Source organism: Anomaloglossus baeobatrachus, chromosome 4 (assembly GCF_048569485.1).
Source record: "Anomaloglossus baeobatrachus isolate aAnoBae1 chromosome 4, aAnoBae1.hap1, whole genome shotgun sequence".
Classification (NCBI taxonomy): Eukaryota; Metazoa; Chordata; class Amphibia; order Anura; family Aromobatidae; genus Anomaloglossus; species Anomaloglossus baeobatrachus.
This window is the reverse complement of record NC_134356.1, coordinates 682,442,797-682,465,788: the sequence shown is the minus strand read 5'-3', so window position 1 is coordinate 682,465,788 and position 22,992 is coordinate 682,442,797. Positions and strand designations below refer to the sequence as shown.

Genomic DNA, 22,992 nt, shown 5'->3' with positions numbered 1-22,992 from the left:
TGAGCAGGGGCCGTACAGTACAGGAGTGTGTGAGCGGGGGCTGTACAGTACGAGGAGTGTGTGAGCGGGGGCCGTACAGTACGAGGAGTGTGTGAGCGGGGGCCGTACAGTACGAGGAGTGTGTGAGCGGGGGCCGTACAGTACAGGAGTGTGTGAGCGGGGGCCGTACAGTACAGGAGTGTGTGAGCGGGGGCCGTTCAGTACAGGAGTGTGTGAGCGGGGGCCGTACAGTACAGGAGCGTGTGAGCGGGGGCCGTACAGTACGAGGAGTGTGTGAGCGGGGGCCGTACAGTACGAGGAGTGTGTGAGCGGGGGCCGTACAATACAGGAGTGTGTGAGCGGGGGCCGTACAGTATGAGGAGTGTGTGAGCGGGGGCCGTACAGTACGAGGAGTGTGTGAGCGGGGGCCGTACAGTACGAGGAGTGTGTGAGCGGGGGCCGTACAGTACAGGAGTGTGTGAGCGGGGGCCGTACAGTACAGGAGTGTGTGATCGGGGGCCGTACAGTACAGGAGTGTGTGAGCGGGGGCCGTACAGTACAGGAGTGTGTGAGCGGGGGCCGTACAGTACAGGGGCGTGTGAGCGGGGGCCGTACAGTACAGGAGCGTGTGAGCGGGGGCCGTACAGTACAGGAGCGTGTGAGCGGGGGCCGTACAGTACAGGAGCGTGTGAGCAGGGGCCGTACAGTACAGGAGTGTGTGAGCGGGGGCCGTACAGTACAGGAGTGTGTGAGCGGGGGCCGTACAGTACGAGGAGTGTGTGAGCGGGGGCCGTACAGTACGAGGAGTGTGTGAGCGGGGGCCGTACAGTACGAGGAGTGTGTGAGCGGGGGCCGTACAGTACGAGGAGTGTGTGAGCGGGGGCCGTACAGTACGAGGAGTGTGTGAGCGGGGGCCGTACAGTACGAGGAGTGTGTGAGCGGGGGCCGTACAGTACGAGGAGACAGACATTGGAGGTCTCACATGCGGATTATTCTCTCTTACAGATGAGAAGCCGGATGAGAAGTGGATCGTGTTTGACGGCCCCGTGGACACTCTGTGGATCGAGAGCATGAATTCTGTGATGGACGACAATAAAGTCCTGACTCTCATTAATGGGGAGAGGATCGCCATGCCGGAGCAGGTGAGCTCACCGCCACCTCTGACCCCATGAGCTGACAATTCACATCCTAAGGCATGGTAATCTGTGCGCTCTATCCCCTCCCCAGGTGTCTTTGTTGTTTGAAGTTGCCGATCTGGCAGTGGCCTCTCCAGCTACGGTGTCCCGCTGCGGCATGGTGTACACGGACCACACCAGTCTGGGGTGGAAGCCGTATGTCCAGTCCTGGCTGCAGAAGAGAGGAAAGGTGCATAGCAGTGGTGTCTGGGATGTGGTTACTGTCCATTATAGGGCAGATTACTGGGAAAGCCTCTATAGTGAAGCGTGTAGTACTCTACAGTGAAGCGTGCTCTCTACAGTAAAGCGTTCCCTCTACAGTAAAGCGTGCCTTTTACAGTTAAGTGTGTCCTCTACAGTAAAGCGTGCCTTCTACAGTAAAGCGTGCCTTCTACATTAAAGTGTGCCTTCTACAATAAAGTGGCTCTCTACAGTAAAGTGTACCTTCTACAGTAAAGCATGCTGTCTACAGTAAAACGTGTCCTCTATAGTAAAGCGTGCCCTCTACATTAAAGCCTGCTCGCTATAGTAAAGTGTGCTCTCTACAGTAAAGTGTGCTCTCTACAGTAAAGCGTGCCCTCTACAGTAGAGCATGCTATCTACAGGAAAGCGTGCCTTTTACATTAAAGCGTGTCCTCTACAGTAAAGTGTGCTGTTTACAGTAAAGCATGCTCTCTACATTAAAGCCTACTCGCTACAGTAAAGCGTGCTCTCTACAGTAAAGCATGACTTCTACAGTAAAGCATGCCTACTGCAGTAAAGCGTGCCTTCTACAGTAAAACGTGCTCTCTACAGTAAAGCGTGCTCTCTACAGTAAAGCATGCCTACTGCAGTAAAGCGTGCTCTCTACAGTAAAGCATGCCTTCTACAGTAAAGCGTGCTCTCTACAGTAGAGCGTGCCTTCTGCAGTAAAGCGTGCTCTCTACAGTAAAGCATGCCTACTGCAGTAAAGCGTGCTCTCTACAGTAAAGCGTGCTCTCTACAGTAAAGCGGCTCTCTACAGTAAAATGTACCTTCTAAAGTAAAATGTGCTCTCTACAGTGAAGCGTGCTCTTCACAATAAAGTGTGCTCTCTACAGTGAAGCGTGCCTTCTACAGTAAAGCGTGCCCTCTACAGTAAAGCATACCTTCTACAGTAAAATGTGGTCTTTACAGTAAAGCCTACTTTGTACAGTGAAGCGTGCTCTTCACAATAAAGTGTGCTCTCTACAGTGAAGCATGCCTTCTACAGTAAAGCGCCTCTCTACAGTAAAGCGTACCTTCTACAGTAAAATGTGCTCTTTACAGTAAAGTGTGATCTCTTAAGTAAAGCGTGTTCTTTACAGTAAAATGTGCTCTGTACAGTAAAGCGTGCTCTCTACAGTGAAGTGTGCTCTCTACAGTAAAGCGTGCTCTCTACAGTGAAGTGTGCTCTCTACAGTAAAGCGTGCTCTCTACAGTAAAGCGTGCTCTCTATAGTGAAGCGTGCTCTTTACAGTAAAGCATGCCTTCTACAGTGACGCGTGCTCTCTACAGTGAAGCATGCTCTCTACAGTGAAGCATGCTCTCTACAGTGAAGAATTCGCTCTACAGTAAAGCGTGCTCTCTACAGTAAAGTGTGCTCTCTACAGTGAAGCGTGCTCTCTACAGTAAAGCGCGCTCTCTACAGTGAAGCGCGCTCTCTACAGTGAAGCGTGCTCTCTACAGTGAAGCGTGCTCTCTACAGTAAAGCTCGCTCTCTACAGTGAAGCGTGCTCTCTACAGTAAAGCGCGCTCTCTACAGTGAAGCGCGCTCTCTACAGTGAAGCGTGCTCTCTACAGTGAAGCGTGCTCTCTACAGTGAAGCGTGCTCTCTACAGTGAAGCGTGCTCTCTACAGTAAAGCTCGCTCTCTACAGTGAAGCGCGCTCTCTACAGTGAAGCGCGCTCTCTACAGTGAAGTGTGCTCTCTACAGTGAAGCGTGCTCTCTACAGTGAAGCGTGCTCTCTACAGTGAAGCTCGCTCTCTACAGTGAAGCGCGCTCTCTACAGTGAAGCGCGCTCTCTACAGTGAAGCGTGCTCTCTACAGTAAAGCTCGCTCTCTACAGTGAAGCGCGCTCTCTACAGTGAAGCGCGCTCTCTACAGTGAAGCGTGCTCTCTACAGTGAAGCGTGCTCTCTACAGTGAAGCGTGCTCTCTACAGTGAAGCGTGCTCTCTACAGTGAAGCATGCCTTCTACACTAAAGCTTGCTCTCTACAGAGAAGCGTGCTCTCTACAGTGAAGCGTGCTCTCTACAGTAAAGCGTGCTCTCTACAGTGAAGCGTGCTCTCTACAGTAAAGCGTGCCTTCTACATTCACAACCCTTCTCTAACCTTCCCTTGTTCCCTGCGCAGACCGAGGTGGAGACGCTGCAGCGTATGTTTGATAAGTATGTCGGGCGTATTCTTGAATACAAGAGGCTTAACTGTACAGACCTGGTTCCCCAAGAAGAGACCTGCGGAGTCATCTCTCTTTGCAAACTCTACGACTCTCTTGCCACAGCGGAGAATGGGGTGAGTGCGGTGCGGGGGACCTTTCCTGTCCTCGCTCTGGAGCTCTAGGTGAGCTCTCTCTCTCATGTTCTCCCGCAGGTGAACCCCGCTGACCCCGATAACTATAGCCGCATGGTGGAGCTCTGCTTCATATTCTGCATGATCTGGTCAGTGTGCGCCTCGGTGGATGAAGATGGAAGGAGGAAAATGGACAACTACCTGCGAGAGCTGGAAGGAAGCTTCCCCAATAAGGTGATTCAGCTGCGGCGGAGGCGGCAGACCCTCGGGGAGTCGGTGTTATGGTGGAGGATCATCACCATCACCTGCGCTGATGTGGCCACCAAGTCTTGTGTTGGCCTGGGTGTCCTGCACCTGGTGATCCTCTCCGCAGCCCGTGCGCCGTATCGGGTACCGCAGCTCCTCTTCATTCTCATGATCCTCTTATTTCAGGACACCGTATATGAATATTTTGTGGATCCTAAAAGCAAGAATTGGCTCAACTTTGAGGAACGGCTCCCTAAGGGCTGGAGGATCCCGGCCAAGTGAGTCCATGTCTTCTCTGCTTCTTCACACTCCTTGTCTTCAGCTGCAGCTTTATTACACAGACTTGCCATTATCAAGATCTCTGTTTGCTGAATAATTCAGATGTTAATCGTTTCCATTTAATACCTGTCTACTGAACATAAGATGGGATGAGTCCCATACAACACGGTCACAGTCCATGACACTTTCCTCTCCCCACAGTGCCCCATTCTACAAGATTATGGTGCCCACAGTGGACACCGTCCGCTACCAGTTCATAGTAAATGCCCTGGTGTCAAACCAGAGCCCAGTCCTACTTGTTGGGCCAGTGGGTACCGGGAAGACCTCCATCGCCCAAAGTGTCCTGCAGTCCTTAGACGCTTATAAGTGGGCGCTGCTGACGGTGAACATGTCCGCCCAGGTACGTGACTATCCTTCATCTGTCATACAGGCTCATGGCACCAGTACAATCTTGTCACTGGTGTCACTGGTTCCTCCCCAGACCACGTCCAACAACGTACAAAACATCATTGAAAGTCGGGTGGAGAAGAGAACGAAGGGCGTCTACGTCCCTGCCGGGGGCAAGCATCTCCTGACCTTCATGGATGACCTGAACATGCCAGCCAAGGACACGTTCGGATCTCAGCCGCCTCTGGAGCTCCTGCGGCTCTGGATCGACTATGGTTTCTGGTACGATCGTCAGAATCAGAGCATCAAATATGTGAAGGTCAGAAGCCGGGTGACGTTGAGTCACCACCATGGCGAAGCTCAGATCCGCTGTCCTGCTCCTCATCTAACTTCCCATGTATCTCCGCTCTCTACAGGACATGCTGATCGTAGCAGCCATGGGTCCTCCTGGTGGAGGTCGTACAGCTATATCCGGCCGATTCCAGAGCAGGTTTAACCTGATTAACATGACCTTTCCCTCGGTGAGTAGTAACTACTGCCACCTCTTTTATAGATGGTGCTGAAGCCACAGAGATAGGTGGAGGTTGCTCCAGGCTTTTATAGAGAACGGATGGAAATCTGCAAATTGTACTAAGGAAAGTTATCCTCATTAATCTGGCAACTTTCTGATGGATCATGTAGTTTCTGCTGAGAGGCGAGAGCAAGTTCTGCTTTATAGCAGGTCATTCTCACAGTATGAGACCTCCCGTCCGCCACATCATTCTCACACTATAAGAATTCCCACCAGGTCATGCTAACACTATAAGAACTCCCACCAGGTTATTCTCACACTATGAGACCTCCTTGACAGGTCATTCTCACACTATGAGACCTCCAACCTGGTCATTCTCACATTATGAGACCTCCTGCCAGGTCATTCTCACACTATGAGACCTCCTCAGCAGGTCATTCTCACACTATGAGACCTACAACCTGGTCATTCTCACATTATGAGACCTCCTGCCAGGTCATTCTCACACTATGAGACCTCCCACCAGGTTATTCTCACACTATGAGACTCCCCTGATAATTCTCATACTATGAGATTCCTGCAATCACCATGGTCATTCACATTTTGAGACCACCTCCTCCACTCATTCACTTTCCAGGTCATGCTCACACTACGAAACCCATTTCCCACATTAGGAGACCCCAGGTTATTTTCACATTAGATAGCGCCCACATTATTCTCATATTAGATTACGCCCAGGTTATTCTCACATTAGGAGACCCCAGGGTCATTCTCACATTAGATAACGTCCATGTCATTCTCACATTAGATAACACCCAGGTCATTCTCACATTAGGAGACCCCAGGGTCATTCTCACATTAGATAACACCCAGGTTATTCTCACATTAGGAGACCCCAGGGTCATTCTCACATTAGATAACGCCCAGGTTATTCTCACATTAGGAGACCCCAGGGTCATGCTCACATTAGATAATGCCCAGGTTATTCTCACATTAGATAACGCCCAGGTTATTCTCACATTAGGAGACCCCAGGGTCATTCTCACATTAGATAACGTCCAGGTTATTCTCACATTAGGAGACCCCAGGGTCATTCTCACATTAGATAACGTCCAGGTTATTCTCACATTAGGAGACCCCAGGGTCTTTCTCACATTAGATAACGTCCATGTCATTCTCACATTAGATAACGCCCAGGTTATTCTCACATTTGGAGACCCCAGGGTCATTCTCACATTAGACAACGCCCAGTTCTCACATTAGGAGACCCCAGGGTCATTCTCACATTAGGAGACCCCAGGGTCATTTTCACATTAGATAACGCCCAGGTTATTCTCACATTTGGAGACCCCAGGGTCATTCTCACATTAGACAACGCCCAGGTTATTCTCACATTATGAGACGCCAGGGTCTTTCTCACATTAGATAATGTCCATGTCATTCTCACATTAGATAACGCCCAGGTTATTCTCACATTTGGAGACCCCAGGGTCATTCTCACATTAGACAACGCCCAGGTCATTCTCACATTAGGAGACCCCAGGGTCATTCTCACATTAGATAACGCCCAGGTTATTCTCACATTAGGAGACCCCAGGGTCATTCTCACATTAGATAACGCCCAGGTCATTCTCACATTAGGAGACCCCAGGGTCATTCTCACATTAGATAACGTCCATGTCATTCTCACATTAGGAGACCCCAGGGTCATTCTCACATTAGATAACGTCCATGTCATTCTCACATTAGATAACGCCCAGGTTATTCTCACATTTGGAGACCCCAGGGTCATTCTCACATTAGACAACGCCCAGGTCATTCTCACATTAGGAGACCCCAGGGTCATTCTCACATTAGATAACGCCCAGGTTATTCTCACATTAGGAGACCCCAGGGTCATTCTCACATTAGATAACGCCCAGGTTATTCTCACATTAGGAGACCCCAGGGTCATGCTCACATTAGATAATGCCCAGGTTATTCTCACATTAGATAACGCCCAGGTTATTCTCACATTAGGAGATCCCAAGGTCATTCTGACATTAGATAACGCCCAGGTTATTTTCACATTTGGAGACCCCAGGGTCATTCTCACATTAGATAACGTCCAGGTTATTCTCACATTAGGAGACCCCAGGGTCTTTCTCACATTAGATAACGTCCATGTCATTCTCACATTAGATAACGCCCAGGTTATTCTCACATTTGGAGACCCCAGGGTCATTCTCACATTAGACAACGCCCAGTTCTCACATTAGGAGACCCCAGGGTCATTCTCACATTAGGAGACCCCAGGGTCATTCTCACATTAGATAACGCCCAGGTTATTCTCACATTTGGAGACCCCAGGGTCATTCTCACATTAGACAACGCCCAGGTTATTCTCACATTATGAGACCCCAGGGTCTTTCTCACATTAGATAACGTCCATGTCATTCTCACATTAGATAACGCCCAGGTTATTCTCACATTTGGAGACCCCAGGGTCATTCTCACATTAGACAACGCCCAGGTCATTCTCACATTAGGAGACCCCAGGGTCATTCTCACATTAGATAACGCCCAGGTTATTCTCACATTAGGAGACCCCAGGGTCATTCTCACATTAGATAACGCCCAGGTTATTCTCACATTAGGAGACCCCAGGGTCATTCTCACATTAGATAACGCCCAGGTCATTCTCACATTAGGAGACCCCAGGGTCATTCTCACATTAGATAACGCCCAGGTTATTCTCACATTAGGAGACCCCAGGGTATTCTCACATTAGATAACGCCCAAGTCATTCTCACATTAGGAGACGCCAGGGTGATTCTCACATTAGGAGACGCCAGGGTGATTCTCACATTAGGAGACCCCAGGGTCATTCTCACATTAGATAACACCCAGGTTATTCTCACATTAGGAGACCCCAGGGTCATTCTCACATTAGATAACGCCCAGGTCATTCTCACATTAGGAGACCCCAGGGTCATTCTCACATTAGATAACGCCCAGGTTATTCTCACATTAGGAGACCCCAGGGTATTCTCACATTAGATAACGCCCAAGTCATTCTCACATTAGGAGACGCCAGGGTGATTCTCACATTAGGAGACCCCAGGGTCATTCTCACATTAGGAGACCCCAGGGTTATTCTCACATTAGATAACGCCCAGGTTATTCTCAGATCAAGAAACAACAAGTTATTACACTATGAGAACTTCCAATCATTCTCACATTACACAACTCCCCCAGATTATTTTCACACTATGAAGCCCGTACGGTCATTCTCACATTATGAGAGATCCCAGGGGGAGGTCTCTTCGTATACGCTGGGTTGTGAATGTTTTTGGATGGTTTTCTGCCACCAGACTCAGGATAGTCTTATCCCCCTCAGGAGTCTCAGATAAAGCGAATCTTCGGGACGATGATGAGTCAGAAGCTGCAGGATTTTGAGGAAGAAGTGAAGCCGGTGGGAGACATAATCACGCAGGCAACCATAGAATTATATAACGCCATAACCCAGAGATTCCTTCCCACCCCAGCCAAGATCCACTACCTGTTCAACCTCCGGGACATCTCCAAGGTGAGAAGTGAACGAGGCACCCGAGGGGCAGTGCAGTATCTGCGAAACTGGAGATGGTGATATCCTCCTACACCTCACATTCAGAGCTGCATTCATAATTCTGTAAGGGGATCAGTAGACTCACCACTAACCCAGTAGAGGGCAACAGAGTGAGCCCTGCAAACTAGGAAACAAGCAGAAGTATGATTGCAGCTCTAGATGGGAGTGGAGAATAAAGTGTGATAAAGAAATCAAATATTTGTGAAGTAATTTACGGGGGGGGCACTGAGTGGGGTTGATATTAGGTGTATGGAGAGGATTTAGGTCTGTCGTCCTTTCCACCCTCTGCGCAGGTTTTCCAGGGAATGCTACGAGCCCACCGTGACCTCCATGACACTAAGCAGAGCATCGCCCGACTCTGGGTCCACGAGTGCATCAGGTACTGCCTTGTTTCCATCTATATATCTCCAATGCAGCGCCCCCTAATGGGGGAAATGTGGCATTACAAGGAGCCAACAGGCTTAGCCCACCAGAGTGTGGGCAGCTATATATTAGAAGACGTCACGTCCTTGTCTGTTCTTCTCTCTGCAGAGTCTTCTCAGACCGACTGGTGGATTCTTTAGATACTGAAGCGTTTACCGGGATCCTGAGCGAGAAGTTGGGCTCTCTGTTCGACCTCACCTACCACAACCTGTGCCCCAGTAAACATCCGCCTGTGTTTGGTAGGTGGTGGTCTCCGGTCCACAGCCTTGGGTGGCAATGAAGGCCATTTTGCCCGATAACCTGCCCTCTACGCCGGCCGATAACGTCGCTGCAATCTGGAATCAATCCGGTCTTAAATACAGTGGGTGCGGAAATTATTCAGACCCCTTTACATTTTTCACTCTTTCTTTCATTGCAGCCATTTGGTAAATTCAAAAAAATTCATTTTTTTCTCATTAATATACACTCAGGACCCCATCCCCCATCTTGACAGAAAAAAACAGAAATGCAGAAATTTTTCTAAATTTATTAAACAAAAACTGAAATATCACATGGTCATAAGTATTCAGCCCTTCTGCTCAGTATTGAGTAGAGGCACCCTTCCTTTTGAGCTAGTACAGCCATGAGTCTTCTTAGGATACTGGATTTGGGGATCCTCGGCCATTCTTCCTTGCAGATCCTCTCCAGTTCCGTCAGGTTGGATAGTGAACGTTGGTGGACGCCATTTTCAGGTCTCTCCAGAGATGCTCAATTGGGTTTAGGTCAGGGCTCTGGCTAAGCCGGTCAGGAATGGTCACAGAGTTGTTCTAAAGCCACTCCTTTGTTATTTTAGCTTAGTGCTTTGGGTCATTGTCTTGTTGGGGGTGAACCTTCAGCCAAGTCTGAGGTACAGCGCATCTGGAAGAGGTTTTCTTCCAGGATATCTCTGTACTTGGCCGCATTCATCTTTCCTTCAATTGTAACCAGTCGTACTGTCCCTGCCCCATAGCATGATGCTGCCACCACCATGTCTCACTGTGGGGATTGTACTGGTTAGGTGATGAGCAGTTTGGCTGGACGACCGGGTCTAGGAAGAGTTCTGGTGGTTCCAAACGTCTTCCATTTAAGGGTTATGGAGGCCACTGTGCTCTTAGGAACCTTGAGTACGGCAGAAATTCTTTTGTAATCTTGGCCAGATCTGTGCCTTGCCACAATTCTGTCTCTGAGCTCCTTGGGCAGGTTCTTTGACCTCATGATTCTCACTTGGTGTGACATGCAGTGTGAGTTGTGAGGTCTTATATAGACAGGTGTGCGCCTTTCCAAATCAAGTCCTATCAGTGTATTTACACACAGCTGGAGTCCAATGAAGGAGTAGAACCATCTCAAGGAGGATCACAAGGAAATAGACAGCATGAGACTTACATATGAGCGTCTGAGCAAAGGGGCTGAATACTTATGACCATGTGAGATTTCAGTTTTTCTTTGTCGCTCCATTGGGAGACCCAGACAATTGGGTGTATATCTACTGCCTCCGGAGGCCACACAAAGTATTACACTTAAAAGTGTAAGGCCCCTCCCCTTCTGGCTATACACCCTCCCGTGGGATCACGGGCTCCTCAGTTTTCATGCTTTGTGCGAAGGAGGCACACATACATGCATAGCTCCACTGTTTAGTCAGCAGCAGCTGCTGACTATGTCGGATGGAAGAAAAGAGGGCCCATACTAGGGCCCCCAGCATGCTCCCTTCTCACCCCACTATTTGTCGGCGGTGTTTGTTAAGGTTGAGGTACCCATTGCGGGTACAGAGGCTGGAGCCCACATGCTGCATCCTTCCGCATCCCCCTGCGGGCTCTGGGTGAAGTGGGATTTTACCGGTCTCCAGGCACTGAGACCGTGCTCCATCCACAGCCCCTGGGAATCTGCTGGACATGGAGCTGAGTATCGTCAGGGACAGGCCCTGCTACATCAAGGTACTCTGTGTCCCCGTGCATATCGCGCGCACACCGCAGCATTGCTGGGTGTGTTAGTGCGCCGGGGACAACAGCGCTGCGCGCTGGTGCCATTCCTATCTACAGCTCTGCTGAGAGGGGACATGTGTTTGAAACTGCTGCGTGGCCACGGTGGTCAGTTTTTAGCGCTGCGGCGCGGCTGGGATTTGTGGTGCGCCGGGGACTTCCGCGCTGGCCGTGCATATATGACGGCCGCGCTTATTACTCGAGTCCCCGGCTTTTGCGGCCTAGTTTCGCTTCGTTCCCGCCCCCAGGCCTGCCAGTCAGGGGAAGGGCGGGACGCTGTGCAGAATGTCAGCACAGAGGGCTGGAGTCTGCTTTACATACTCCAGCCCTCACACTGGGCACAGTGGGACGCCAGTTTCCCGCACTTTTGTTTGAGGCACGCCCACGGTCCACCCCTCTTCACAGGACGCCGGCAGCCATTCCTGTGTGCAGTCTGAGCTGGAGAGAGGAGACTGGGAGACCCAGACACGGGATTCTGGTGCCCACACACCCGCTTTTCAGCGGGCGGTAAGCTGCCCTCAAGGGCTGACCCCCACTGGTGCCGAAGTGTATATTTGTATTTTGTGCTTGCAGCTATACATTGCACTGTACGATCACTAGTGATTCTCTGCTATATACCCTCCTAGATTACTCAGAGGACACAACAGCATGTCGACCGCAAAAAGCAAAGGTGCCAAGGCACAGGCTTTTTATGCTGCTTGTACCGCATGTGGGGCTGTTCTACCGGCAGGTTCCACTGACCCCCACTGTGTGCAGTGCTCGGCCCCTGTGGCACTTGCTCGGCCGGGGCCTCTGCTGGAGGTGGGTGACCCAGGCAGAACCTCCTGTGAATACTGTCCAGGTGACAGGGACGGAGTTTGCAGTCTTTGCCGACAGATTGTCTGTGACTATGACTAAAATTCTTGAAACGTTGCAGTCTAGACCAGTAACTCAGACCATGGACACTGTTAACTCATTGCTCCCTGGTCCCCCTCAGTTGGAACAGCTCCGGGATCCGGGGGCGTCTCTTGCATCCCAGGGTGATGGCTCTGACACGGACGACAGTCCCAGACAGCCTAAGCGAGCTCGCTATGAGCGGCCCTCGACTTCATCACACTGGTCAGGGTCCCAGCAGGACGACTCTCTGTATGATGAGGCGGAGGTAGCTGATCAGGATTCTGATCCTGAGACCGCTCTCAATTTGGATACTCCTGATGGTGACGCCATAGTGAATGATCTTATAGCGTCCATCAATAAAATGCTGGACATTTCTCCACCTGCTCTTCCTGTGGAGGAGACAGCTTCACAGCAGGAGAAATTCCATTTCAGGTATCCCAAACGTAAATTAAGTGTTTTTCTGGACCACTCTGACTTTAGAGAGGCAATCCAGAAACACCACGCTTATCCGGATAAGCGTTTTTCCAAACGGCTTAAGGATACACGTTATCCTTTTCCCCCGGACGTGGTCAAGGGCTGGACCCAGTGTCCCAAGGTGGATCCTCCAATCTCCAGGCTTGCAGCTAGATCCTTAGTTGCAGTGGAAGATGGGGCGGCACTTAAAGATGCCACTGACAGGCAGATGGAGCTCTGGTTGAAATCCATCTATGAGGCTATTGGCGCGTCGTTTGCTCCAGCATTCGCAGCCGTATGGGCACTCCAAGCTATTTCAGCTGGTCTTGCACAGATTGACACGGTCACACGTACATCTGCTCCGCAGGTGGCACCATTGACATCTCAAATGTCTGCATTTGCGTCTTACGCGATTAATGCTGTCCTAGACTCTACGAGCCGTACGGCAGTGGCGTCCGCCAACTCCGTAGTTTTACGCAGAGCCTTGTGGTTAAGAGAATGGAAGGCAGATTCTGCTTCCAAGAAGTGTTTAACCAGTTTGCCATTTTCTCGTGACTGACTGTTTGGAGAGCGCTTAGATGAAATCATTAAGCACTCCAAGGGTAAGGATTCATCTTTACCTCAGCCCAGACAAAACAAACCCCAACAGAAGAGAGGACAGTCGGGGTTTCGGTCCTTTCGAGGCTCAGGCAGGTCCCATTTCTCCTCGTCCAAAAGGACTCAAAAGGATCAGAGGAGCGCAGATTCTTGGCGGACTCAGTCACGCCCAAAAAAGACAGCCGGAAGACCCGCTACCAAGGCGGCTTCCTCATGACTTTCGGCCTCCTCTCTCCGCATCCTCGGTCGGTGGCAGGCTCTCCCGCTTTGGCGACATTTGGCTGCCACAGGTCACAGACCGTTGGGTGAGAGACATTCTGTCTCACGGGTACAGGATAGAGTTCAGCTCTCGTCCTCCAACTCGCTTCTTCAGAACTTCTCCATCTCCCGACCGAGCCGATGCTCTGCGGCTAGCGGTGTCCACTCTAAAAGCGGAAAGAGTGGTGACCCCCGTTCCTCTTCAGGAACAAGGTCACGGTTTTTACTCCAACTTGTTTGTGGTGCCAAAAAAGGACGGGTCATTCCGTCCCGTTCTGGATCTAAAACTGCTCAACAAGCACGTAAAAACCAGGCGGTTCCGAATGGAATCCCTTCGCTCCGTCATCGCCTCAATGTCTCAAGGAGATTTTCTAGCATCAATAGACATCAAGGATGCTTATCTCCACGTGCCGATTGCTCCAGAGCACCAGCGTTTCCTACGCTTTGTTATAGGAGACGAACACCTTCAGTTCGTAGCTCTGCCTTTCGGGCTGGCGACAGCACCACGTGTCTTCACCAAGGTCATGGCAGCAGTAGTAGCAGTCCTGCACTCTCAAGGTCACTCTGTGATCCCGTATTTGGACGATCTACTGGTCAAGGCACCCTCTCAAGAGGCATGCCAACACAGCCTGAACGTTGCGCTGGAGACTCTCCAGAGTTTCGGGTGGATCATCAACTTTTCAAAGTCAAATCTAACTCCGACCCAATCGCTAACATATCTTGGCATGGAGTTTCATACTCTCTCAGCGATAGTGAAGCTTCCGCTGGACAAACAGCGTTCACTACAGACAGGGGTGCAATCTCTCCTTCAGGGCCAGTCGCACTCCTTGAGACGCCTCATGCACTTCTTGGGGAAGATGGTAGCTGCAATGGAGGCAGTCCCTTTCGCGCAGTTTCATCTCCGTCCACTACAATGGGACATTCTCCGCCAATGGGACGGGAAGTCGACGTCCCTCGACAGGAACGTCTCCCTTTCTCAGGCGGCCAAGGATTCTCTTCGGTGGTGGCTTCTTCCCACCGCTTTGTCGAAAGGAAAGTCCTTTCTACCCCCATCCTGGGAGGTAGTCACGACAGACGCGAGTCTCTCAGGGTGGGGAGCAGTGTTTCGCCACCACAGAGCTCAAGGGACGTGGACTCAGGAAGAGTCCACCCTTCAGATCAATGTTCTAGAAATCAGAGCAGTGTATCTTGCCCTACAAGCCTTCCAGCAGTGGCTGGAAGGCAAGCAGATCCGAATTCAGTCGGACAACTCCACAGCGGTAGCATACATCAACCACCAAGGTGGAACACGCAGTCGGCAAGCCTTCCAGGAAGTCCGACGGATTCTGACGTGGGTGGAAGACACGGCTTCCACCATATCCGCAGTTCACATCCCAGGCGTGGAAAACTGGGAAGCAGACTTCCTCAGTCGCCAGGGTATGGACGCAGGGGAATGGTCCCTTCACCCGGACGTGTTTCAGGAGATCTGTCGCCGCTGGGGGATGCCGGACGTCGACCTGATGGCGTCACGGCACAACAACAAGGTCCCGGCTTTCATGGCACGGTCTCACGATCACCGAGCTTTGGCGGCAGACGCCTTAGTTCAAGATTGGTCGCAATTCCGGCTACCTTACGTGTTCCCGCCTCTGGCATTGTTGCCCAGAGTGCTGCGCAAGATCAGGGCCGACTGCCGTCGCGCCATCCTCGTCGCTCCAGACTGGCCGAGGAGATCGTGGTACCCAGATCTGTGGCACCTCACGGTAGGCCAACCATGGGCACTACCAGAACGACCAGACTTGCTATCTCAAGGGCCGTTTTTCCACCTGAATTCTGCGGCCCTGAACCTGACTGTGTGGCCATTGAGTCCTGGATCCTAGCATCTTCAGGATTATCTCGAGGGGTTATTACCACCATGAGACAGGCTAGAAAACCATCCTCCGCCAAGATCTACCACAGGACGTGGAAGATATTCTTATCTTGGTGCGCTGCTCAGGGAGTTTCTCCCTGGCCTTTTGCATTGCCTACTTTTCTTTCCTTTCTGCAATCCGGATTGGAAAAAGGTTTGTCGCTCAGCTCCCTTAAAGGACAAGTCTCAGCGCTATCTGTATTTTTTCAGAAACGCCTAGCACGACTTGCTCAGGTACGCACGTTCCTGCAAGGAGTTTGTCATATCGTCCCTCCTTACAAGCGGCCGTTAGAGCCCTGGGATCTGAACAAGGTTCTAATTGCTCTCCAGAAGCCGCCTTTCGAGCCTATGAAGGACGTTTCACTTTCCCGTCTTTCACAGAAAGTGGCCTTTCTAGTAGCGATCACGTCTCTTCGGAGAGTGTCCGAGCTAGCAGCGCTGTCATGCAAATCCCCCTTCCTGGTGTTTCACCAGGACAAGGTGGTTCTACGTCCGATTCCTGAGTTTCTCCCTAAGGTGGTATCCCCCTTTCATCTCAATCAGGATGTCACATTACCTTCCTTGTGTCCTCATCCAGTTCATCAATTTGAGAAAGGTTTGCATTTGTTGGATCTGGTCAGAGCACTCAGGATCTACATTTCCCGCACGGCGCCCTTTCGCCGCTCGGATGCACTCTTTGTCCTTGTCGCTGGTCAGCGTAAAGGGACGCAAGCTTCCAAATCCACTCTAGCTCGGTGGATCAAGGAACCAATTCTTGAAACCTACCGTTCTGCGGGGCTTCCGGTTCCTTCAGGGCTGAAGGCCCATTCTACCAGAGCCGTGGGTGCGTCCTGGGCATTACGGCACCAGGCTACGGCTCAGCAGGTGTGCCAGGCGGCTACCTGGTCGAGTCTGCACACCTTTACCAAGCATTATCAGGTGCATACCTACGCTTCGGCGGACGCCAGCCTAGGTAGACAAGTCCTTCAGGCGGCGATTGCCCACCTGTAGGACAGGGCTGTTTGACGGCCCTATCACGAGGTATTCTTTTACCCACCCAGGGACTGCTTTTGGACGTCCCAATTGTCTGGGTCTCCCAATGGAGCGACAAAGAAGAAGGGAATTTTGTTTACTTACCGTAAATTCCTTTTCTTCTAGCTCCAATTGGGAGACCCAGCACCCGCCCTGTTTTCTTAGGGATTTTTGGTTTTTTCGGGTACACATGTTGTTCATGTTGATCGGTTTCAGTTCTCCGATGTTCTTCGGATTGAATTTGTCTTTAAAACTGTTATTGGCTTTCCTCCTTCTTGCTTTTGCACTAAAACTGAGGAGCCCGTGATCCCACGGGAGGGTGTATAGCCAGAAGGGGAGGGGCCTTACACTTTTAAGTGTAATACTTTGTGTGGCCTCCGGAGGCAGTAGCTATACACCCAATTGTCTGGGTCTCCCAATTGGAGCTAGAAGAAAAGGAATTTACGGTAAGTAACAAAATTCCCTTCTTCTTGTTTAATATATTGGCAAAAAATTCTACATTTCTGTTTTTGCTGTCTAGATGGGGGATGGGGCGCAGAGTGTACAGTAATGAGAATTTACCAAATGGCTGTAATGAAACAAAGAGTGAAAAATTTAAAAGGGTCTGAATACTTTCTGTACCCACTGTAGGTACAACCACCCCATTTGATACGTCCTCTGCCGTTTTTCCAGGTGACTTTATGCGGGAGCCCCCCGTGTACGAGGATATCACAGACTTCAATGGCCTGAAGAAGTTCATGATGAATCAGCTGCAGGAGCAGAGTCAGCAGCCCGGGGCCACCACCAAGAAGCTGGTCCTGTTCACAGACGCCATCCAGCATGGTACGCAACCAAGTCATCACCACTAGTCATTATGTTGTTTCCATTAGCTGATTTTTAGACCAGTAGACCCTCAATATTTCTCATTTCTCTCCCCCCCAAGTGACCCGCATTGTACGTGTAATTGGCCAGCCACGAGGGAATATGTTACTGATCGGCATTGGGGGCAGCGGCCGGCAGAGCCTGGCCCGGCTAGCATGCTACATTTGTGACTACAAGGTTTTCCAGCTAGAGGTGACTCGTGGGTACCGAAAGCAGGAGTTCAGAGAAGGTGGGTGCCGCGCTGCCATCATATAACAGCCCCATGTATCGTCCTCTGCTGCTCCACCTCAATAGTCATTCTCGCCTCTCAGACATTAAGAAGCTGTACCGTCTGGCGGGTGTGGAGGGCCGGCCCACCGTCTTCCTCCTGACGGACACGCAGATCACCGATGAATCGTTTCTGGAAGATGTGAACAATGTGCTGAGCTCTGGGGAGGTCCCCAATCTCTACAAAGCCGACGAGTTTGAGGAGGTAATGGGAACCCCCTGGTGCAGAATATACAAGTGATCCCCAACTATTATTCTCCTCTGCATGGCCATTGTGTCCTTTAGGGTCTTGGCAAGACAAAAAATAGTCTTCTTTCCTTATAATCAATATGGAAGATATGACAATCGCGAGTCCATGTTGTGCGCGGCGGCTACAGGCCGGCGAGGCGCTCATCTGTCTCTCCGTTGTCTTCTAGATTAAGACCATTTTACAAGAAAAAGCCAAAGAAGAAAATGTCGCGGACACTGCGGAGAGTCTCTTCAACTTCTTGATAGAAAGAGTGCGAAACAATCTACATATTGTCCTGTGTATGAGCCCCGTGGGCGACCCCTTCAGGTGAGAGTACCCTCACTGTGTACCTCGCTGGTGGCTATGATCTGTCCGAAGTGGAAAGCCCCGTTGCTGCGGCCCCCTGTCGATAACCCTGTGTAATAATCCCTTTTTGCCTATGTATCTTCTCATAAACCAGTGGCCTACCTGCCAATTCTAAGATGCGCTTGCCCACTGTTATCTTCCAATGTCGGCCCGTTCTATGCCCTCTGCGCCCAGTAGGCAGCGGTAGCCATCTATAGCGATGCAAGGTCTCTGCTTTCCTCTCCTTTGTCTTCTCCTCATGACTCCTCTTATGCGGTGTATCCTCTCCTACAGGAATCGCATCCGTCAGTACCCGGCTCTTGTCAACTGCACAACCATCGACTGGTTTTCTGAGTGGCCGCAGGAGGCGCTGCTGGAGGTGGCAGAGCGATACTTGGAAGGAGTGGAGCTGGGGAGTTTGGAAGGGGTGAGTCTTCTACACATCTCAGCATGACGATGACGAAGTGCCTGTATTAGACCCACAACGATCGGTCATATTGCAGTTTCTAAGCAGTAATGATCAATCAGTAAATTTACATGACTTGATCCTGGGCAGAGTATAGCTGATCCGGTCTGCAGCTGTATCTGGCAATGAAGAGAAGGCAGGAGTGGTTTATTACTGCTTCTGTCTTCTATCTTTCGCTACTTGGCACTCCATGGGTGCTGGGTACTGAATGATCTAGAAACAAATATAGAAAATAAATTAGGCTGGTCATAGTAGGGTTATTCATTGATATCAAGTGTATACCTTTAAGAGCTGTCAGACAATTTTGAATTTCATCCCATTATTCCTTGTCTTGACCTATGAAGATTAACGGGAAGGTGGCCCGAATCTTTGTCACAATGCATCGGTCCGTCGCCCAATATTCCCACAAGATGAAGCTGGAACTGAAAAGACAAAACTACATCACCCCGACCAGCTACCTGGAGGTGGTCTCCCGATACAAGAGGTGAGTCCTGCACCTTCAGGGCATTTCTATGTATCAATCACAGGTCACTCATATGTACGCTATACCCAGGCTCCTGAGTGAAAAGCGCACAGAGTTGGGAGAGAAGGCCTCCAAGTTGAGGAATGGGCTGTTTAAGATCGATGAGACCCGGGAGAAGGTGGAGAAGATGTCGGAGCAGCTCGCGATCGCCAGGAGCAAAGTGGCCGAATTCCAAAAACAGTGTGAGGAGTATCTGGTGATCATCGTCCAGCAGAGGAGAGAAGCCGACGAGCAGCAGAAGGTGCGTCCTTATCAGCCGGGGTGAAAGGAGCTCAGTCCACCTCTGCTCCGTGTTGACTTTCTGTCTTCCTTCACCAGGCGGTCACAGCTCACAGCGAGAAGATTGGAGCTGAGGAGATCAAGTGTAAGGCCCTTGCAGAAAATGCCCAGAAGGACCTAGAGGAAGCGATGCCAGCATTGGAGGAGGCCATGAGGGTAAGAGCTGGTGGTTCTATTATTAATGGATTTAGGAGTTCAGCTAAGTTGTGCCCTGCTGCATGCTGACTGTTTCCATTGATAAGCAGCAGAATTGTTGGCAAATCTGGATTAAATGAGTAAGCCCTCTTGACCATTCACCAGATTTTCTCCTTTGCAGCAGACTACTTCGGGGTGGGGAAACTTGACACGGTCCATCTTCCCGACCTTTCTTTCTATATGGGGCCAGTATTCTAAATCATATCCTCTATTTTTCATTTATCAGGCCCTGGATAGTCTGAACAGGAGGGATTTGACAGAAATCAAAGCTTATGGACGACCACCAGCTCTGGTGGAGACTGTAATGCAAGCCGTCATGATCCTGAGGGGAAATGAGCCTACGTGGGCCGAGGCTAAGAGGCAGCTAGGTGAGGGAAGAGTGCGGACGGTGCCACGGTAGTGAGTAGACGGCCTCAGCCCCTTCATCGTTTCATTCCTCATTTCTTTAGGAGAACCCAACTTCATCAAACAGCTCATTAACTTCGACAAGGACAATATCTCGGAGCGGGTGTTGAAGAAGATCGGGCAATACTGTGTCCTGCCTGATTTCCAGCCGGAAATGGTGGGCCGAGTGTCCTTGGCCGCCAAATCTATGTGCATGTGGGTTCGGGCGATGGAGGTGAGCACATAATATGTGAGGGATAGCTATGTTCATGCAGTTTGTCATATTTACAGCATGGACCTCTTTGCTTTTTTTGGTGGCAGATGTACGGACGGATATTTCGTGTGGTGGAGCCAAAACGTGCCCGAATGAACGCTGCCATGTCACAGCTGGCCGAGAAGCAGGCATCGCTGGCTGAAGCCCAGAATAAACTGAGAGAGGTAATACAGTGTCATCCGTGGTGTGCCGCGTACGATGCTGCAGTCCTCCGGGACTGACAAATTGGGTATTTTTGAGACTTTGCTACGGAACGGTTATTGTTGGGTTGAATACAGAATCCTACAAGGAGTGCTGAGCCTGAATTACAGTGTCTGGATGTGGTACAATGGTGCTGACCGTCATTGCCTCACAGGTAGGAGAACGTCTCGAGCAGCTGAAGATGCAGTATGACGAGAAACTGGCGCAGAAGGAGCAGCTCCGGGCAGAGGCCGAACTCATGGAAGTGAAGCTGCAGCGAGCAGGAACGCTGGTGACCGGGCTGGCCGGAGAGAAGATTCGCTGGGAGGAGACTGTCAAGGTCTGTCCTTCCCTCCCCATCTGTTTATCCTTCTCAGCACTTTTTAGCTTTCTTAATGTATCCTTGTCCTCCTTTGCAGGGTCTGGAGCAGGACCTGGGCTTCCTAGTCGGCGACTGTCTCCTAGCCTCAGCCTTCTTGTCGTACATGGGACCTTTTCTGTCCAGTTACCGGGAGGAGATACTTTCCATTTGGATTAAAGAGGTGATTTATGGTTCCATGAAACATCCGAGTGGTTGTAGTAGTAATAGTGATCCTGCCACTCATGAAGATGGATGTGGCTGACACATGCATGACTAATGGAACTGAGGATGCATAAGGATCGAGAGGAATCTAAACTGTGTGGCCAGCCTGACATACGGGATAACAGAGAGAAATAGATGGTAGAAAAGTGTCTTAGACCCCTTTCACACGTCAGTGAAAAACACTGACGTTCTTCACTGACGTGTAAAACATGCACATGTCCCTCCGTGTTCCGTGATTCATGGCACACGTGGGTTGTCCATGTGCAATCCGTGATCCGTGATTGCAAATGGACATTACTCACCTGCCTTCGATCCTGCTGTCCATGGTGCTGAACTCCTTGGCTCTGCAGCGTTCGCCCACCGCTCTCTGCAGCTATTTCCGGGTCGGCTGTTCCTGCTTTCATGAATATTCATGAGCCGGGCAGGAGCTGCAGAGAGCGGAGGCTGCAGAGCGAATCGCTGGAAAGGTGAGTTGAAAATGTTTATTATTTGATATGTCAGTGTTTTTCTGGTACATGTTTCACGGATCACACACGGATCACACCATAGATGTCTGTGGGTCATCAGTGATGCCAGAAAAAACGGACTTGTCTCCGTGCAGAATCATGGACACGCGTGTACGCTGCACGGAGACACGTTCAATGAAAAATCACTGATGTGTGAGCAGACCATGAGTCTGCGTATGTCAGTGATTCTGGTACGTATAAAAAAAAGGACATACGTACCAGAATCGCTGACGTGTGAAAGGGGCCTTACAGTTAGTGGGCTGATAACAGGGAGCAATGGATTGTGTTCCCACATACAAACACAGCCTTTCTCATCTGTCATCCAGGTGCGGGAGATGTTGGTGCCGTGCTCCCCTCTCTTTTCGCTGACCACCTTCCTGTCAAGTCCCACCATGGTGCGAGAGTGGAGCTTGCAGGGTCTGCCGTCCGACAGCTTCTCCAGTGACAACGGCATTATCGTCACGCGAGGGAACAGGTAACCTCACGTCTCCAGTCTCACATGGTTGTTCTGTGGAGAAAAGTCACGTGACGGGAAGAAGTGGGCAGAAGAAGTGGGAAGACGTCTCATATGCCACGAGTCTATTCCAGTCTGTGCTCCGGGAATCACAATCACGTCAGTCTGTCTACAGTGGGATGAGGATATATCTGTGTGTGTATTACACAGCGACTGACACACCTGCTGTAACGGCAAATATCCGCTGTCGGGGTGCTAAGTATTGATGTTTATAGGGAGCCTGGCGGGACCATCTGCCTTATACATCACTCCCACCACAGCCCAGGACCTGAAAACATCTGTCTAAAGTTGTAGCTGTTATTTGTTGTACTGCATATAAAATGGCGCAAGGTGTTCACCTTAGTTTGGGCAGAGTCCTCAACATCAGCCTCTGCTTGTCCCAACCAACCCCCGTGTCATCAGGACCGGCGCCCTCCCTGATGACTGCACATGCGCCAATGTTGGCTCTACATTCACTTGGAGACCATGGTGGGTTCACTACATCAGGATACTTGGTGCGGATATGCCCAACTGACACTCACGCCTTCATTCGCACATGGTGTGGGCATTGTTATAAGGTCTGCGGCGCTACAAATACCTCATGGGTAGATCTGTAGAAAGATCTTTTCGGGCCACAGTCTGTGGGAGCAGTTTATTGAAGTAATTTTCTTCGGCGCTCCATTGGGAGACCCAGACGATTGGGTGTATAGCACTGCCTCCGGAGGCCACACAAAGCAATTACACTAAAAAGTGTAAGGCCCCTCCCCTTCTGGCTATACACCCCCAGTGGGATCACTGGCTCACCAGTTTTCTGCTTTGTGCGAAGGAGGTCAGACATCCATGCATAAGCTCCACTGTTTAGTCAGCAGTAGCTGCTGACTATATCGGATGGAAGAAAAGAGGGCCCATATGGGGCCCCCAGCATGCTCCCTTCTTACCCCACTTGTGGTTTGTAAGGTTGAGGTACCTATTGCTGGTACGGAGGCTGGAGCCCACATGCTGTTTTCCTTCCCCATCCCCCTGAGGGGCTCTGAGGAAGTGGGATCTTACCGGCCACCAAGCCCTGAGGCCGGGCTCCATCCACAGACCCATAGAACCTGCTGGATGTGGAGCGGGAGTGTCGTTCAGGGACAAGGCCCTGCAACTTTCAGGTACTCTGTGTCCCCGTATGACAGGCCACGCACATCCCAGACTTGCTGGGTGTGCTAGTGCGCCGGG

At 50.7% G+C, this 22,992-nt stretch overlaps 1 protein-coding gene across 1 annotated transcript in view; it reads left to right on the top strand.

Moving 5' to 3' along the window:
• DNAH2 (dynein axonemal heavy chain 2) overlaps positions 1-22,992 on the top strand; it is a 253,646-nt gene that overhangs the window by 194,985 nt on the left and 35,669 nt on the right. The window contains exons 44-68 of the mRNA XM_075346717.1: positions 985-1,121; positions 1,207-1,344; positions 3,507-3,665; positions 3,744-3,896; positions 4,095-4,186; positions 4,389-4,587; positions 4,669-4,893; positions 4,991-5,095; positions 8,465-8,653; positions 8,986-9,071; positions 9,224-9,354; positions 16,862-17,011; positions 17,112-17,279; positions 17,362-17,522; positions 17,734-17,873; positions 18,186-18,318; positions 18,702-18,841; positions 18,911-19,121; positions 19,199-19,315; positions 19,581-19,722; positions 19,804-19,973; positions 20,060-20,176; positions 20,368-20,532; positions 20,612-20,734; positions 21,608-21,756. Coding sequence (XP_075202832.1) covers positions 985-1,121; positions 1,207-1,344; positions 3,507-3,665; positions 3,744-3,896; positions 4,095-4,186; positions 4,389-4,587; positions 4,669-4,893; positions 4,991-5,095; positions 8,465-8,653; positions 8,986-9,071; positions 9,224-9,354; positions 16,862-17,011; positions 17,112-17,279; positions 17,362-17,522; positions 17,734-17,873; positions 18,186-18,318; positions 18,702-18,841; positions 18,911-19,121; positions 19,199-19,315; positions 19,581-19,722; positions 19,804-19,973; positions 20,060-20,176; positions 20,368-20,532; positions 20,612-20,734; positions 21,608-21,756 — 3,700 coding nt within the window. The remainder of the gene's footprint in view (positions 1-984; positions 1,122-1,206; positions 1,345-3,506; positions 3,666-3,743; positions 3,897-4,094; positions 4,187-4,388; positions 4,588-4,668; positions 4,894-4,990; positions 5,096-8,464; positions 8,654-8,985; positions 9,072-9,223; positions 9,355-16,861; positions 17,012-17,111; positions 17,280-17,361; positions 17,523-17,733; positions 17,874-18,185; positions 18,319-18,701; positions 18,842-18,910; positions 19,122-19,198; positions 19,316-19,580; positions 19,723-19,803; positions 19,974-20,059; positions 20,177-20,367; positions 20,533-20,611; positions 20,735-21,607; positions 21,757-22,992) is intronic.